The sequence below is a fragment of the Phycodurus eques genome, chromosome 3 (assembly GCF_024500275.1).
Source record: "Phycodurus eques isolate BA_2022a chromosome 3, UOR_Pequ_1.1, whole genome shotgun sequence".
NCBI lineage: Eukaryota > Metazoa > Chordata > Actinopteri > Syngnathiformes > Syngnathidae > Phycodurus > Phycodurus eques.
In genome coordinates, this window is record NC_084527.1 from 12,223,643 (window position 1) to 12,243,064 (window position 19,422).

General features: G+C 41.6%; 1 protein-coding gene across 4 annotated transcripts in view; it reads right to left on the minus strand.

Moving 5' to 3' along the window:
* arl15a (ADP-ribosylation factor-like 15a) overlaps positions 1-19,422 on the minus strand; it is a 142,223-nt gene that overhangs the window by 55,984 nt on the left and 66,817 nt on the right. For all 4 annotated transcript variants that reach the window (XR_009768276.1, XR_009768275.1, XR_009768274.1 and 1 more), the window contains exon 4: positions 13,364-13,572. Coding sequence is in view for 1 of the 4 variants with exons in the window: in XM_061672093.1 (XP_061528077.1) it covers positions 13,364-13,572 (209 nt within the window). In the remaining 3 variants the exon portion in view is untranslated. The remainder of the gene's footprint in view (positions 1-13,363; positions 13,573-19,422) is intronic.

Here is a 19,422-nt window from a genome sequence, read left to right on the forward strand (position 1 = left end):
GACACGACATCCACAATTTCCAAAAACAATTTGAAATGTGGACTCCTCGGACCAAAGAACACTTTTCCACTTTGCATCGGTCCATCTTAGATGAGCTCGGGTCCAGAGAAGCCGGCACCGTTTCTGGGTGTTGTTGATAAATGGCTTTTGCTTTGCATAGTAGAGTTTCAAGTTGCACTTACAGATGTAGCGCCGAACTATATTTACTGACATTGGTTTTCTGAAGTGCTCCTGAGCCCATGTGGTGTTATGCTTTACACATTGATGTCGATTTTTGATGCAGTGCCGCCCGAGGGATCGAAAGTCACGGGCATTCAATGTTGGTTTTCGGCCTTGGCGCTTACATGCAATGATTTCTCCAGATTCTCTGAACCTTTTGATGATATTATGGACCGTAGATCATGAAATCTCAAAATTCCTTGCAATTGTACGTTGAGGAACATTGTCCTTAAACTGTTCGACTATTTTCTCACGCACTTGTTCACACAGAGGTGACCCTCGCCCCATCTTTGCTTGTGAATGACTGAGCAATTCAGGGAAGCTCCTTTTATACCCATTCATGGCACCCACCTGTTCCCAATTAGCCTGTTCACCTGTGGAATGTTCCAAACAGGTGTTTGATGAGCATTCCTCAACTTTCTCAGTCTTTTTTGCCACATGTCCCAGCTTTTTTGGAAAGTGTTGCAGCCTTAAAATTCTAACTTAATGATTATTTGCTAAAAACAATCAAGTTTATCAGTTTGAACATTAAATATCTTGTCTTTGTAGTGGATTCAATTAAATATAGGTTGAACATGATTTGATCAGGCGGCACGGTTAGACTGGTTAGAGCGTCAGCCTCACAGTTCTGAGGACCCGGGTTCAATCCCCGGCCTCGCCTGTGTGGAGCTTGCATGTTCTCCCCGTGCCTGCGTGGGTTTTCTCCGGGCACTCCGGTTTCCTCCCACATCCCAAAAACATGCATGAATTGGAGACTCTATATTGCCCGTAGGCATGACTGTGAGTGCGAATGGTTGTTTGTTTATGTGTGCCCTGCGATTGGCTGGCAACCAGTTCAGGGTGTACCCCGCCTCCTGCCCGATGACAGCTGGGATAGGCTCCAGCACGCCCGCGACCCTAGTGAGGAGAAGCGGCTCAGAAAATGGATGGATGATTTGATCATTGTATTCTGTTTTTCTTATGTTTAACACAACGTCCCAACTTCATTGGCATTGGCGATGTATAAAATGTGAAAGTTTTTTCCATTTGCCCCTATACCATATGTATAATGCGCACTATGGACTTTTGACAAATTTATGGGGAAAAGAAATGTGCATTATTCATGCAAAATTACGGTACGTATATACACACCCAGCTGGCACGGTGACCGACTGGTTAGCACATCTGCCTCACAGTTCTGGGGACTGGGGTTCAAATCCAAAACATATATATATACAAATATGTATGTATTTATATATTCACATATATATATATATATATATATATATATATATATATATACATATATATATATACATATATATATATATATATATATATATATATACACACACACACACACACACCTATACATACACGCACACTGTAATATTTCTTTTTCTTTAAGGTCGTAATGAGGTAATTCTGGCTCCTCAGGTGGCCTTTTTCCTTTTGAAAAGAAGCTCTCCAAAGACTTGCCTAAATGCCTACTCTAAACCGGTCTGTGGTGCAAAAAAGGTTGGAGAACACCGATATTCGTGACATTTTTTGGAACTTTTCACTCTTTGATATAATGAAGTTAGGGCCAGTACACCACATACCACAAACTCCCATAAAAAAACATTTTCCATGCCGTGCTGCATGAATCGAAAAGCTTTTCATTCAAGGTAGTCACCTGGCTCTATGAACCATCAAAACCCATGACAGCTAATCAAAGCACAAACCACCAAGGCATTATGATCTGTAATTAAATATGAAAACACCTGGTGAGTCATGTTTGCAGCAAGCGCAAAGCCAAGAGGCCTTTACGTTAAACCACTGCTGAAATGTTTATTTGATTGTACAGATCCTGAGCGAGATCCTTCTCGATTGGACATGCGATTGTGTCAACAGCGGTCAAGAGGAGGCGACTAAAAAACTTCCTTTTCAGGGAAAATGACTCCTTGGTTGAGCTGAAAGCACATGCGCGAGACGAACGAAACGTTTGCGTCACTGTGCCACTGTGTGTCCGTTTCTGTCCAAACATGGCAAATTGATGATTAATTATATGTTTGCAGGCTTGTTAGTAGAGGGTTGAAAATCAGTCACTGTCTCCATTCTGCTTCTTGGCACTGTTTTCCATGCTGTGTGGACGTTAACACAACAAACATTTTTTTTTTTTTTTTTTAAAAAGGGGTGATGTCATTCGTGGTAATTCACCTTTCTGGTCGTGTAAGGCGATAACCGTTTGAGTTGTAGCTCGTCTATGTGCTGTTACTCTGTCACAATGCTGAAGCAGATCATGAATTTGTCCAGTGAAAACAGATGTTCCTCAATTCATACCAGGCATTGTTTTCCTCACACTGGACCAAAGTTTAAAGGGCTGATTCAAGACCAGATTACCTTGGGTTTGAAAGAGTGACCGAGTCTGTCGGGGGTGGGGGCGATCTGTTCTGTCATCTGGGGATTTTGTCATCAAAATATGATTCTTCAAATTCTTGATTTTGGAGTGGAGCTGCTGTCATGGGTATTAAGTTTGGATATACAACGCAACCCCCCTTCATCATTTTATCTTCATTATTTGTGTCATTCCGTCTATTTCCCACAAAAGTCAGCTCGGACTCTGATTTGATTTCGGGATTATAGAGTATCACAAGTTCCAGTTTCTCATATCCTTGGTTAGTCAAAGTGCTAACAACCCCCAATACCTCAACTTCTCGCCACAAACACAGACAGCATTTTCTAAAACAAGGGCTTCTCGTGGACGCAGTCCATTAGGCCCAACCATCCAAACAGACCTGCTTTGTTGAGGTGTTATATCAACAGGGTGACCTCCCTCCACTCCTACCCAGCTTCCTTGGGCCCCCAAATGGCAGGAGATTGATGTCAACAAGGAATTTTGTCCCACGTTTCCTTCCAACTCCTCCAGACCCACTCAGCTCCTGACAAACACTTGCACCAGCACAGAGAGCCCCAGTGAGGCCTTAACAGGCCTGCAGAGCTGTATTAGCCAATAGCACCTTCCCTCACTCCTCGCTCTGGCCATGCCAGAAACACCCAAAGTCACTAATGTGACGCTGTAAACGCAGAAAACAACACCAGCCAATGCCAGTGTGTTTGTATTTTGAGGAAATGAGCCACCTTTCTGTCAACACAGCAGTTCTTGTTAGAAGGATGCCAAAACGACGACGTCATTTGTATACAGTGTCATCGCTGGCTGGGGGAGAATTTAGACCAACTGAATATGGGTTTATTTCAGTTTTTTTTTTCCATGTCAAATATTCACAAAAACCTGCAATGCAGCTGGCGTCTTTGGAGGGTAGTGGAATTCAAATGGAAACTTGTTGCAGACGGATCCTTGTTCCAATAAATCTCTGTACCAAAATATAGTTTCACTCATTAGGCGACAAAATCAAATCGAATCGAAATCACATTCAGAAGGTTAATAACCGACTCAACGTGGTTTTATTTACAGGCTGCAATCACTGGCTGTAACTTTATACAGACCTTATAATGACTGTGAGCGCTCACATTTATGCTAGAATTTATCTAAATGCCATACAGTGTAGTGCATCATTTACACAAATAGGCCGGAAAGTCCCGCCATTTCAGTGCAAGGCTTGAATCATGAGATAACGAATATCTGCTTTGTAAAAGACCAAACAAATTCATGTAAAATATCCTTTTTATTACGTATTCTACAATATGCTATTGCTTTCTTTTTCAAGAAAATACATTTACCACTCTGATTTTAGTCGCTTTAGTTCTCAAATTACTCTCAGTTAATTTAATGAAGAAATGCCTCGAGGGTGAGATCTGATGAGAACATTCTATGAGACCTCAAAATATGTTTACCAAGAGCATTGAGGCAGACAGTAACCAGCATCCCCATAAACCACATAAGAGGTTTAGTAAAAAAAAAAGTGTCATTTCTTGCAGCATTTTATATATATATATATATATATCAAATATGGTGCTTACAAAACCTTTTGTATGACTATGACTTTTACTTGGAGTGTGACTAGTATCTGACAAACACTGACAAATGATTCAGTTGTTCAAACACTGAAAAGACTGTGCCAAGACTAGGTTTTCCAGGGTTATAGCCCTTGGTAAAAGCGTGTTATAGATTATGGTATTATGGTACCTTTGATACACATACCGTGATTTTGTGAAATTGCTTTGATCGAAACTGGGACGTCATGTTGTTAGCCTCCTAACATGTGTCATCACCCCATAAAGAATGCAAAAAAAATAAAAATAAAAATAAACAAAAACCTCTGCAGCATCCAAAAAGGTTTGCATGAAGTAGCTCAAAACATCTGAAAAGCAATGTGCACTGACGCTGAACATGGCTTACAGGTAACAAAAAAAATCTAATGGAAATTATAATGAAAAGATGCATAGCATACTGGGGATATATGGTTTCTCCTATAGGGCACGTGACATTTCAGTGTGTTTTTTTTTTTTTTGGGGGTGGGGGGGGTGGCAATGCTGCATGTGGGTTTTTTTGCCATAACTTTCCAATTGCTTCATTTTCAAGTTTCGTTGATGTAAAAGTTGAAAAAGCAGTTTACCCAAGAGGTGTCATAAAAGAAATAATAGCGTAGTAGTACTAGTGTAGCCTTGGCAATCAGCACCAACTTTGATTTTTAAAACAATTTTACAACAAACAGAGGTTCATCCACAGAAAAGCACACCCATATACTTTATGAGCCATACGAAAATGAAACAACTTCACAGGCTAACAACCTTGGTACAGGATGGATGCAGTTGGACAAGGAGTTTTCTCGAGCTGAACTTCTACCCTGTGCAGAGGAGACAACTGCACTTATACCAGGCCACTAGTGAGACATGTTTCAGACATGTACCTGGGTACTCTAAGTGTAACTGTCATTTAATATTAAGCACCTTAGTGGAGCATCTTGACCTTAATCAATAAGTCATGCCAAGACAAACAATTGAGAAGAACCTCTTACTTTTTGAATAATTTACCATAGCCAGGGAATTTATAATTTAGAAGCAAATACACAATTTATTCATATGGATTGTGATGATTGCTGTAATCAGGTTATTGTGGCAAAAAATTCAAATGCTCAGGAAATTAGCAGGTTCTTGATCAACTTTAAGGATTTTAATTATTATTTTAAAAGGCAAGGGAGAATTGATTGTCACGAACTCCTGTTTCCAGTGTTGTATTGAGCAGAATAATGGATGAGGAGGTGCCACAGCCGATGTCTGCTTGGATGTAACGCCCATAGCTGACATGATGTCACGATGCAATCTTTACAGAAAACTAGAAAAAAACTAAATTGCCCGTAGGTGTGACAGTGACTGCGAAATGGTTGTATGTTTGTATGTGCCCTGCGATTGGCTGGCAACCAGTTCAGGGTGTACCCCGCCTCCTGCCCGATGATAGCTGGGATAAGCTCCAGCCTAGTGAGGAGAAGCGGCTCAGAAAATGGATGGATGGATGGATGGATGGATGTTGCCATTTTGGACATTTTGGGGAAGAGGAAAAGAATGCTTCCTAATGGCACCTAATGGCATTGAAAATAGGCATGAGGTGGTTACCAGTTTCAAGGTATATGATGGTTTTAAAATGTCACGGTTTAAAAACTACTAAAACATCCAACAGTGGTAGTAGTTCTCCTGTTTGTGCACCAGTCTTTTTTTGACGCACCTGGATAGGTTATTAGTCAGAATCTGCGACAGGTCCATGCCTGATAGAAATTATTGAAATGCACCACAGAGTATTTTACGCTCAATTGGGTGATTCAATACACTTAAACAGCAATAGTACACACAAATGTATTTTGTTTACACACTAAATTCTATACCTATTTACCGTGTTACGTATATTTACCACAAGTGAAGTGAAAGGCCTTTCAAGTGAACATAAAGTGATAGAATGGGAACCTGGGGAGAAGTGAAAATAAAGCTTAGGAGGAGACCCCTGCAGATGTTGAGCAAATGTTTGGTTAACATATGGAGGCCCAGCTGCTTTCTTCTGGCAGACTCCAGTGGTCAAGCAAGCTTACTATTTCCTTGTTTTTTCAAGCGTGTGGGGGTACAACATAATCTGAAGGCAAGACTCCCGTGACTTCATTGATGGGAAGCCGTACGGAGGCAAGGAAGCACATGGGGTGGGCAGTGACTGGTCATGGTTTCATCTCAGCAACGCTTCTTTTGTGAGTCACCGAATACGAAGTGGCACAGTCGTGAGAGAGTGATAATACATTCCCAGTATCAGAATGAAATCTTAAACATAATACAAACTGCATCAATGACAAAATAAAATAATACATCATGCTACAACTTTCCACCCACAAGCGAGTTCACTTTCACATTTTTATTTTTTATTTTTTTTATTTAAACTATCCATCCATCCATTTTCTGAGCCACTTCTCCTCACTAGGGTCGCGGGTGTGCTGGAGCCTATCTGTATTAATTTTTCCCCTTCAGTGTGGGCCAGATGATCAACCAGCATGTTTACAATAGGATCCTGTGGCATTTGCTCACACGAGAAGATGCGAGAATTGTGGCAGGACAACTCATGGCTGCTTCACCATGACAATGCGCTTGCTCACAAAGCCCTTGAGCATAAGACAATTCCTGGCCAGAAAGAACATCCCTGTGCTAGAGCAACCTTCCTAACCAGCTGTGATTTTTTTCAATCTTTCCGAAGCTGAAGGGGTTCATCAAGGCGACCCGTTTTGAAGATGTGGACAGCATCAAGCCCGCCATGACAATGGAGATGCGGAGAATCCCAGAAGAATCCTTCCCGGAGTGCAGAAAAGTGTGACCAAGAAAACTGGAAGAGTGCGTTAGACTCCAGGGGCATTACAAACCCCAATTCCAGTGAAGTAGTGACGTATAAAACGTGAATAAAAACACGTTGTTTTTTTGCAAATAGTCACTCATTTTGGATTTGATGCCTGCATGATGTTCCAAAAAAGCTGGGACAGGGGCATATTACATCACCTATCCTTTTAACAACACTCAATAAGCGTTTGGGCACTGAGGACACTCACAAATTGTTTCGAAGGTGCAATTCTTTCCGATTCTCACTTGATGTACAACTTCAGTTGCTGAACAGTCCCAGAGTCTCCAGTGTTGTATTTTGCGCTTCATAATGCGCCTCACAATAGGAGACAGGTCTGGACTGCTGGCAGGCCAGTCTAATCGCACTCTTTCACAACGAAGCCATGCTGTTGTAACCGTGCAGAATGTGGCTTGGCAATGTCTTGCTGAAACAAGCAGGGATCCATCCATTTTCTGTACCGCTTATCCTCACCTAGGGTTGCGGGCGTGCTGGAGCTTATCCCAGCTAACTCTGGGCAGGAGGCGGGGTACACCCTGAACCGGTTGCCAGCCAATCGCAGGGCACATATAAACAGGCATTCACACTCACATTCATACCTATGGGCAATTTAGAGTCTTCCATCAACCTACCATGCATGTTTTTGGGATGGGGGAGGAAACTGGAGTACCTGGAGAAAACCCACACAGGCACAGGCAGAACATGCAAACTCCACACAGGCGAGGCCGGGATTTGAACCCCGGTCCTCAGAACTGTGAGGCAGATGTCCTAACCAGTTGTTCACCGTACCGCACAAACAGGAATATCCCCGCGTCGTCACTCTGCGTGATTTGACGCACACATGGCAAAAAATGCTGCGTAGAATGCCGCGGACATCATCTCCCGTGATCAGAATCAGAATTATCTTTATTTGCCAAGTATGTCCAAAAACACACAAGGAATTTGTCTCCGGTAGTTGGAGCCGCTCAAGTACGACAACAGACAGTCAATTGACAGAGAACACTTTGGAGACATAAAGAAATTGACAAAAAAACAGTCACTGAGCAGTAAAGGGTTGCTAGTTATCTGGTAATGCCGGTACATTATTTTTATTTTTTTTGACAATTGTGCAAAAAGATCTAGAGTCCTCTAGCACTTAGAGCAGTTCGAATGACTAATATTGCAATAGTCCGGTGCAATGAACATTGTGCAAAGGGCACCGAGACTTCAAGGAGTGTATGCGGTTTAAAGTGACGAGTAGTGCGATAATCTGGGTCAATGTTGGTAGTGCAAATGTTGCAGATACTCCTCAATCAGTGTGCAAATGGAGCAGATGCTACTCTGGCATGAGTGGCCAGTACATGCAAATAGTGCAGCATGGCGAGACAACTACAGTGAGTGCACAAGTAATGTATAATTGGCCCCACAGAAATGTGACAATGAACTCAAGTCAAAAAATTGCCAGCATGTTGTAATGGAATTGTAGGTTAGGTGTTTAAGAAGTTGATCGCAAAAGGGAAGAAGCTGTTGGAATGTCTGCTAGTTCTAGTTTTCATTGATCGGTAGCGCCTACCTGAGGGAAGGAGCTGGAAGAGCCGGTGACCGGGGTGCGGAGGGTCTGAGAGGATTTTGCACGCTCTTGTCTTTAATTCTGGCAGCGTGCAAGTCCTCAAGGGTGGGTAGGGGGGTACAGACAATCCTTTCAGCAGTTTTGATTGTCCGTTGCAGTCGGAGTTTGTCCTTTTTTGTAGCAGCACCGAACCAGATTGTGATGGAAGAACACAGGACTAATTCGATGACCGCTGTGTAGAACTGTCTCAGCAGCTCCGGTGGCAGGCCGTGCTTTCTCAGAAGACGCAGGAAGTACATCCTCTGCTGGGCCTTTTTTAGGACGGAGTTGATGTTTGTCGCCCACTTCAGGTCCTGAGAGACTGTAATTCCCATGAACTTGAAGGTCTCGACGGTTGACACAAGACAGCTGGACAACGTGAGGGGCAGCTGTGGCGAAGGATGCCTCCTGAAGTCCACGATCATCTCTACAGTCTTGAGCGTGTTCAGCTCCAGGTTGTGTCGGCCGCACCACAGCTCCAGCCGCTCCGCTTCCTGTCGATATGCAGACTCGTCACCGTCCTTGATGAGGCCGATGACAGTGGTGTCATCTGCAAACTTCAGGAGTTTGACAGTCGGGTGCGCTGAGGTGCATTCGTTCGTGTTGAGAGAAGAGCAGCAGAGAGAGGACACAACCTTGGGGCGCCCCAGTGCTGATGCTGCCTGTGGAGGAGGTGGCCTCCCCCAGCCTGACTTGCTGTGTCCTGCCCGTCAGAAAGCTGTAAATCCACTGGGAGATGGCAGGTGAGACGCTGAGCTGGAGAAGCTTGGATGAAAGGAGTTCAGGGTTGATGGTGTTGAACACTGAGCTGAAGTCCATGAACACGATCCTAGCGTAGGTCCCTGCACTGTCGAGGTGGTTCTAGGATGAAGTGCAGTCCCATGTTGATTGCATCATCCGCAGACCTGTTCGCTTTGTAGGCAAACTGTAGGGGGTCCAGCAGGGGACCTGTGACACTCTTGAGGTGGTCCAGCACAAGACGTTCAAAGGACTTCATGACCACAGATGTCAAAGCGACAGGCCTGTAGTCATTTAGACCCGAGATTGCAGGTTTCTTGGGGACTGGAATGATGGTGGAGCATTTGAAACAGGATGGTACTTCGCACAGTTCCAGAGATCTATTGAATATCTGTGTGAAGACTGGAGCGAGCTGGTCCGCGCAGACTTTGAGGCAGGATGGGGACACATGGTCTGGGCCTGCCGCTTTGTTAATCTTTTGTTGTTTGAAGATGCGTCTCACATCCTGTTCATGTATGGTTAACGCAGAAGTCAGAGGTGTGATTGTGGTCGGGGTGCGGCCGGATGATTGGTCTGTTTTAGTCACATGCTGTGATGACGTACTCAGCGTTCCTCTCGATTCCACATACCACCTACGCCGCAGCCTTCTTGATCGATTTTGCAGCATAATTAAACGTATCTGGTCATCTATGTCCATTTGTTCTAGCAGACACTGTTCCACGATCGCCATTGTTGTTGCTTTGTTCCTTGTTACGGAAAGGAAAGTAAAAACGGCTACCGGAAATGGCTAAAAAATGCAGAGGAAACTCCACCCTGTGGCGTCCTGGCCAATACCAGCCGTAGCGACACTCCCGACTTGGAACTGCAGTACATTTTCAAAACTGCGCGAATGGGTTGCGCTCGACTATAAAGGCAAAGTGCGTGAGGGATAACCGCAGTGACGTCAGCACGGTTTACCGCCTGCACAAGTATAAAAGAAGCCTTAACACACCCCCAAACCATCATAGATGCTGGCTTTTGAACTTTGTGCTGATAGCAATCCGGACGGTCCTTTTCCTTTGTGGCCCAGAGGATACGACGTTCATGATTTCCAAAAACAATTAGAAATGCGGACCCATCACACACTTTTCCACTTTGCGTCAGTCAATCTCAGATGAGCTTGGGCCCAGAGGAGCTGGTGGCGTTTCCGCATGTTATTGATATATGGCTTTCGCTTCGCATGGTAGAATTTTCACTTACTGCCAATGGTTTTCTAAAGTGTTCCTGAGCCTATGTGGCAATATGCTTTACACAATGATGCCGGTTTTTAACGCAGTGCCGATCGAAGATCATGGGCATTCAATGTTGGTTTTCGACCTTGCCACTTACATACAGCGAATGTGAGATTCTCTGAATCTTTTGATAATATTATAAACCGTAGATGATGAAATCCCTAAATTCCTTGCAATCGGACGTTGATGTTGACGTTCTTAAACTGTAGGGCTATTTGCTCCCGCAGTTGTTCACAAAGTTGTGAACCTTGCCCCATCCTTGCTTGTGAAAAACTGAGGCTTTCAGGGATGCTCCAATCAGGACACTCACCGGTTTATAATTAACCTGTTCACCTGTTCCAAACTTATTTTTTTTAGCATTCCTCAACCTACCCAGTCTTGTTGCCCGTCCCAGCTTTTTTTAAATGTGTTGCAGGCATTAAATCCAAAATGAGAGAGTATTTGCAAAAAAAAAAAAAACATTCATCAGTTTGAATATTAAATAGCTTGTCTGTGTAGTGTATTTCATTGAATATAGGTTGAAAAGGGTTTGCAAATCATTGCATTTTGTTTTTATTTACATTTTACACAACATCCCTACTTCTTTGCAATCAGGCTTTGCACTTGTAGTTTGGATTTGTGACACCGGTCCTTTTCGGACACACAACATATGTATACATGTGAGCCTAATTTGGTGATATTAAAAGTAGTGTAAGTGAGGGTGGAACCTGAGAAAGGGCTTTCTGGTCATAAATAGCATAGATAAATGCAAAATAGCAACACGGTAATCAGAGCTTTAATGTCTCAATGATGGATTTTACATAGTTGAGCGAGGCACACATCACATCAGGAATAGAAGCAGACCTACTTTATGTAAGTCATTCACGTTGAACTGACATGGCCTTTCCCAACAAAGTGCAAATGAGGCCTTTGGGCAACATCCATTCCCATTCATCTGTTCACATCAGCCAGTCACACGTGGCATTGGTATTTGCAAACAGTTGCGAAAAGTCAATACTTCCAGAAATTGATACAACGGCGGGTCAAATATGGTAAAGGACATCACGCTTAGACCAGTGAGACAGTGCGCGCAACTCATAGTCTGGATTAACTGGCTGCGTGATGGGCGCCAACAAAGAGAGCAGTGTTGTCGCGTCCACCGCAAGCACTCACAATTTTAACCATCAACGAGATTAGTGAGTTTCCGTGACTGTTGTGACTTGCGCACAAATGCAATCAATCCATACTAATGACTTAACCCAAGTTAAACTGATTGCGGGCCAGTCAATAGGTTCCACTTTGGGTCATAGTAACACAATCTGGGATAGGACTTTTATCACCATCATTTCCCAGAGCAACATCGGTGGTCCGAGCAAGGAAATACAGATGGCCCTCGCTGCAGGCATCCATCTTAGTGAATCCTTCAGAGACATTAAAATAGTCGTCGGCAGATGATCTATCTACGTGTACGCATTTGTAGGGAAAGTGAGGCTCCAGGTTTTTTGAAACACAACTGACAGTCGTACTGGGAACGCAAGCCATAACATCTTAAACCAAGACACTCCTTCTGTGAAAGAGTTGGAGTGGTGAAGCAAGCAAAGAGGACACGCGAGAACAGAGAGTGAGGAAAAAAAGAAAGGTGGAACAGACTATCCTTGTTTTTTTTATCCCTGCCTCCACAAAGAGTGATTAATTGTGTTCTGCAGGGAGGTGATAACACAACCTACAACTACATGACTATTCATGACATTTATGCCTTTGTATCTTTTGTCGGAACAACAAATTACCAAGCAAGACAGACAAATGTTTGATATGGGGATCTGAGCTGGCTATGAGTATGATTACTTCCTACTCAGTGACTATACAGGAAGAGTTAGAAGAGCAAAGTGCTCAATAAACTTTGAAGGATGCACACAAAAATAAAACGTAGCTACATTACAATTATACTGTTCAGTATATGTTCGAGTACAAAAGTTATAACACAAACAATAATCTGGAAAATAGCAAAATAGGTTAAAATCATGCAGGCACATAAAAAAATAGAATTGGGGGAGCCCAAAAACTGTTTCATGGACAATTTACTGGCAAGGATGAAAAGTGAGCGCAAAAATAAATAAACAAATAAATAGATATAAAAAAATATATACATACATAAACAAACAAGCGGAACGGTGGGCGACTTGTTAGAGCGTATGCCTCACAGTTCTGAGGTCCCGGGTTCAATCCCCGACCCCACCTGTGTAGAGTTTGCATGTTCTCCCCGTGCCTGTGTGGGGTTTCTCCATATATGTGAATATGTGTATTGGTATGGTACAATGGCCAGCACACTCTAAAATAATTGGGTTTCCCCAGCAGATGGAACATCCATGTTATCCAATGTGTGTAGTTGACTTTAAGAGTAAAGCCCCCAATATCAGTGCAATGCCACCACCTCAATATCCAATCAGTGTTGTGATCAGAGTAGAGCAGTGATCAGCACGTTCCTGCATAAATCTATTACTGGCCGTCAAACGATGCAGCCTGGACTCGTAGGATACATGCACCCAACATAATGCTGGTGATATCCCAAGGGTATAAATCGATAGTCTGCATCCTGTACACTTCATTGAGTGGTTGTGCTTGTGTAAAGTAAGTTAAATATGAGCTTGTGTGTCTGAGGCTTTATTAGGACTTAGCAGAATACAGTTGATAATAACAATGATTTCCTTTCATGTTCCATTTTGAGTCAAATGTATTTAACATACATGGACGAAAGTGGAAGAGCTGTGCTGAAAGGGCCCGGGTTACCTGGTTTGGCGTCCTTGCAGCGGGCTTGTCCTGGTGATTGGCGAGAATGAGGAAAGGCAGCGTACAAAGCTGAGGGTGCTGCAGGGCCGAGTGCAGCTCATTACGCGCCGCCTCAAGGTCCTCGTCTGATGAAGCGCTGTCCAATACGAAGACGACACCCTGCGACCCCTGGTAGTAGCGGCACCAATATTTCTTGATGTTGTCAGCTCCTGTGGAAGGACGTGACGCCATTAGATGGTCAACTTTTGGATGGAGTCATTGTCATTACTGATGTCACTGTTGGCTAGATATACTAAGATGTACTAAAAAATGGAGAAACGTGTATCATGTGGAAGTATTTTATTTCCAAGAAATACTAAAATTTCAATGAAAAGGCAGTAGTTTAAAAATGTGTTATTCTTTCTGTGCAGCCGAGGTGGTTGGGGACCCTGAGGTAAAAGGTTAAAAAAAAAAAAAAAAAGGGTGTGTTGGGGGGCATCAAATGGCATCAACCAATACATTTTCTCCCCATGTAGACGATTGGTTGTTGATGTTGGAATACTTCTATCTGCACTACCCAACCCACGCAAAGGGGTTAAAAATCTAACTTTCAATCAAACAACGTTGTCACGATTTGAATTCTATTCCGTTCTAAAAATTAATTCTATATAGTGTGATGTCATTCATCTCAAATAGAGGGATAGGAACCAAGATCATCGGCAAATTGTTTTTCCGTCATAAATTTCAATAAAGAAAATTTATTTTGCCTTCATATGGCCCATATGAGGGGGATTGATTTTGGAAGGGACGTCAACCCTTGAAACATATTTCATGACAATCGTTTTTGAACATTTCGCTGCACAAAAATTGTAAAGCCAGTAGTTCAGTCACAATGCAAAGCTAAAACAAAGAGCTGAACATGATGCAAAATGAACAACTTGCAATTGCCACATCCACAAAAAAGGCCCGATATATCCTCCTTTCCCTTTTCTCCCCCTTTCCCATGTGCTCAGTCCACCTTCATCCCATCCTTCCCCTCCCTGCTGAGACCTCCAGCTGAAGAGGAAAGCTGTTCGACCAAGTGCCACTTGAGAGTGACCCTCTCATCATTGCCATGTCCGTCACGTCTCACTGGGTCTCGTTGGCAACTTCTGCCACCTGTTGGTGTGACGGCAGGACTTCTAAACACAAGCTCATGAGTCAGAGATTCTAAATAATGTTAAGGGCACCAAGGAAACTTTGAACATAAGGCTTTAGGGCTTTCTTAGAATTGCTTACGTTGCTCTTCAATGTTTCTCCTTATTTCCTAACAGAAAATTATAGGAACTTGAAGGACTACTTTTATGCTTAGGAGGAAGTTTTTAACAACATTCGGGAAGTTGTGTTTCATTTCTTGTATGGGTCCTGACTAAAAGAAAGAAATGCAGAAATAGGAAGGGACAGTACAAGGCTCTCTATGAGGGCTACACATGGCAAAATAAGTTATTTTCTTGCTTAGACAAGATTAATCTGGGGTGTGTGCGCACGCGCGTGTCCATGCATGTATGTGTGTGTGTGTGTGGCGCATGGGACTATTGATACATTGCACATCACTGCAGCTGTCCTGGACCTAACTCGACGAGAGAGATCCTCTCCGAAGGAAACAGCGCAGCCGCAAGGCCAGCAATTCCATGCCAAATGTTTTACATTTGGACCGTAAGATAAAGTATTCATCTGCGGTATACAATTATAACACTTCTGAAAGTGTTGAAAAGGGGTAAAGAGTTAACAAAGAGGGGTCAAAACGAGGTCTCAGTGGAATCAAATGGCTTAACATCTGATCTGAGGAAAAAACGTCAAAGCAGCCCACCCACCGGTCCCACCAGCTCACGCTCGGCCAAGAAATACTTTGTCAGCCCTCGCTAGCAGATGAAGACAAGCTGAAACAAGGACTCGAATAACTTCATCAACGTGACACATTCTAATTTATTTGGGTGCGCTCTGAGGTCAGCGAGAGATCATTGAAAGTGAAGGTAAATTGTGTGAGTCGACACGCAATGGTTGACCTAGTAAAATATTTCAAAACGATGTTTTTGGGGTTTTTTTTCTTTGCGACTGAAGCAAAAACAACAACATTGCTCAAAATGAGGACATCTTGTTCAGGGGTTGATGTGGTAAGCTTCAACGACTATAGGACAAATAATTAAGACTTCATCATGTTTACTGTGAGCAACTACCCTTTGCGTTTTTATTTAAACTCGATGAAAAACAAAAACATTGCAGTGAGCTACTGAGAATCCCTTCGTAAACAAATTACTGTTCCTGACATTACTAATATAAACCAGATAGGCACATTTTGTTTATCTTGGGCTACAATTGAAATTTGTTTGTTGTTTGACTTTAACAAAGGTTACCAGCCAACTTGAACATTTTCTCACACACTCCAGCCTTGGAACTGTGCACCTGCCAGAACAGTGATTTTCAAAGTGTGATACACATATCTAGTGCTATGTGAAGAATCACTTTGATTGAATAGAATCAGTTAACTTTTCAGTAAAATACAATTCCATTTAATCTTTTGTTGGTTATTAAAAATTGTATTAAGTTGCAATTTTTATTTATGTGCAATACATTTTAATTGAATCATTAAGTCCTTTTTTAACAATAAGTATTTTTTGAAGTGGTACTTGGTGTATGGAAAAGGTTTGACAACCAGTGCTCTTGAACATAAATCTAATCACCTCACGTAAAGGTTGAATCACTGAATGAATGTTTTCTCGAAACAAAATGGTTAGAGTGATTTTGGGGGTGTCGATGACCAGCTCTGGCAGTTTGCTTACTTCACTGACGAACGAGGCGAGGGTGGATCCGGAGCTGTGACGTTGAAAACACAGCTGCTTGGAAGTAAACAGTAAACAGGAAGTCCTGGACTGACACATGCGTTAAGTCTTCTGGCAGATGTATGTGAAAGACTATGCTAGCCTCCACAAATCAGATACGGTAACTAAATATTTGACATACATTGCTCAACATAAGTACACCTCAACAAAGTTGTTAGAAAACCTTGAATTTCTAGTGCACGCACCAAAAAAGTTACATTTTTCTAATTCATTTAATGTTGCAAAAATTAGTAGACAGCAATTAAAGTCCCAAAAAGCTAAGCTGTGGATTTAAAACATCAAATTCACTACAATTCAGTCTAGTCATCATCAAATTTCTAAAGAAAAACTATTCTTGTGTTCAGTGAGCAATGGCTAAAAACCTTACTTTTTCGCATTTAGAAACTGCTTTCTATTTTGACTTCGGTTGTATTTGTGATATGAAAATTGGTTTAATGATCTGGAAAAAAATCAAGAAGGGGGCACCTACATTTTCACGGCACTGTAGACGATGACAAATGACAGAACCAAAAAAAAGTAACTGGCCACTACTCATCAAAGGAAGTTTTGCGAAATATTGTAATCATCATCGATATGACTTACAAAAATAAAATCACTGACCACTCTTGGTTTCTCAGGGACCAGGATGAAAATGAAACCTGTAAAGTCACCCCTGAGGTCAAACAATTCGAGTTCAACTAATAAAAATTAAACCCTATTTTTCCCCAAAAGGTCGCACGAAACAACAGTTTGAAAAGTCGGTTACAATCTTCAACCTCAAGATTGCCAGTAAATTTTACACGCTGGCCTTTTCAGTCTAACGCTGGAAGGCAATTCTCAACTTGGACTTTGGGAAACCTCCGTCATGAACATGTGACATCTGTGTCTCTCATGAGACCCGGTTTCAACAAGAAACAAAGGATTAACTTGGGTTTTGTTCATTCAAAAAGTACAGCCAGTCCAAACATGGGGTGTTAAGGGAATAAGAAGAATATAGACCAGAAGTAGTAGTTTAGCAGGCTCACATTTAAAGCAATAAGACTCCACCATACGACTCCAACATTGTTGCTTAAATTGCATGTTTAGTTAATTATAACGGCCTGGAAGAGATTGAGTTTAACTGTACACTCAAATGTCTTCAGTCTTTACCATCATATCACAACAAATAATGTCTTTGAGTTATTGTATGGCATAGTATGTGACGCATGATTCACACAATGTCACAAATAATTAACATAAATTTAGGTAAAAGCCTTTAATGAGCCAACAACACAGATCTGATCAACAAATGTTGCCTGATGTCCAAGTTGAGACCCCATGCTTCACAGTAGGTATGGTGTTCTTTGCATACAACTCAACATTCTTTCTCCTTCAAACACAACAAGTTGAGTTTTTACCCAAATGTTTTATTTTGGTTTCATTTGACCACATGTCATTCTCCCAATCCAATTTTGTTCTTATTATCTATTTAATCTTAACCAGAGGCAGGTAATAACTAGCTACAGTTACTCTGTTACATTTACGTAAGTAACTTTTTGGATAAATTGTAGTTGTCCAAGTAGTTTTAATGCAACATAATTTTTTACTTTTCATTGAGTATTTTGTTAAGAAGAAACACGACATATATCCATGAAATTCAGCAACATTTCGTTTGCTACTTTTATTTTTATCAACAGGTATCAATTTTGGTTCGTCTGAGAGAGACTGTTTCACTGATCCAACGTAGCTACTAGTGACGTTTAAGTCCAACTCCACATCCATGACCCACACAATCTCCACTGGCCCACACAGAACCAAAGTTTTCAAAGTGGCTCATTTACATGAAACATGGCAGACATCTATATTTACCTTACAGTTACAGATAGGCTCCACCTCACCCGTGACCCAAGTGAGGATAAGCGGTATATAAAATGGAAGAAGAGACATTCACGTGTTGTTATAAAAATAAATGAGAATTTACTCACCGGTTACTGAGTACTTGAGTAGTTTCTTCACTAAAAACTCTTTTGAAAGTAATTATTTGGAGGACTACTTTTTACTTTTACTTGAGTAATATTATTCTAAAGTAACAATACTCTTACTTGAGTAAAATTTTTGGCTACTCTACCCACTTCTTAACCTACTAAAAGATTTAAAATGGACTGAAGGATATTCAAAATGCAGGTATCCTTAAGGTGCTGTGACAATAAATAACATTTTTATATAGTCCCATTTTTCAGGATAATCCAAAAAGCAGAAAAAAACACCCCTTGTGGGATTTCTTATCAATTCCAGCCCAATGACCAATACTGTGCAATCTGCGTGTACATAGATATATAAAAATATGTGCATATGGAAAATATGCCTCTATACTACCAGTTATGACAGTAAAGAACAATAGCGATGATGATGGCTTATTTGGACCGCCTCTTCATCAGCTGTCATAGTGTGGCATCAAAGCAGACTGTGAAATGGTCTGTCTAGACTTGACGTCACATCAGTCCGGTTCGTGTGCGTGTGCGTGTGCGCGCGGGCGCACACACACACACACACACACACACAGACATCATCTTCACGTCCCAGGAGAATGTTGCCATCTCCATCCATGTACCTGGTAGTGGCTTCGTGACAAATTTTTGTCAGATTTGTAATGGATACGCGTATCCAAAGGGTCAATTGAGTAATAAGTTTTGATTGCACTTGAATCAGTTCATCAGTTTTCCTGCAGTTATTAGAGCGACCTCATGACAAAATAAGAGGCAAGTCACTTTCTGGAATGCAGAGTTTCTTCTGGGTATATTCCTCATACAACATCCAGATTACTAAATTTAATTATTGTGCAATCACTACAATGTGAAAGACATCACTGCATTCTACAACTTAGTAGATAAGAGGTTTTTCAATATCAAATAAGAAATGTATTGTGTATGAAAAATGTGTATTAAAATGTATATGTATATATTGATATATGACAGCTTTATTAATTTACAGTAAAAACTAAGAGTACATTTACCAAATTTCTGTTTTTCAAAAGTTTATTAACAAAGATGCTGCAACCTGTTTACAGCATTTTATTTTTCTCAGCATTTCTCAACACCACAACACAAAATTGTGAAAACCAGACACTAACACGTAAATTGATTACTTCTCATCAAAATTAGGAGTACTTTTATTGACAAATATAGGAAGTGAGAATGCTGTGATTTGAAATTCACGACCAGTCAGAGTTTCGGCACAGTTTCT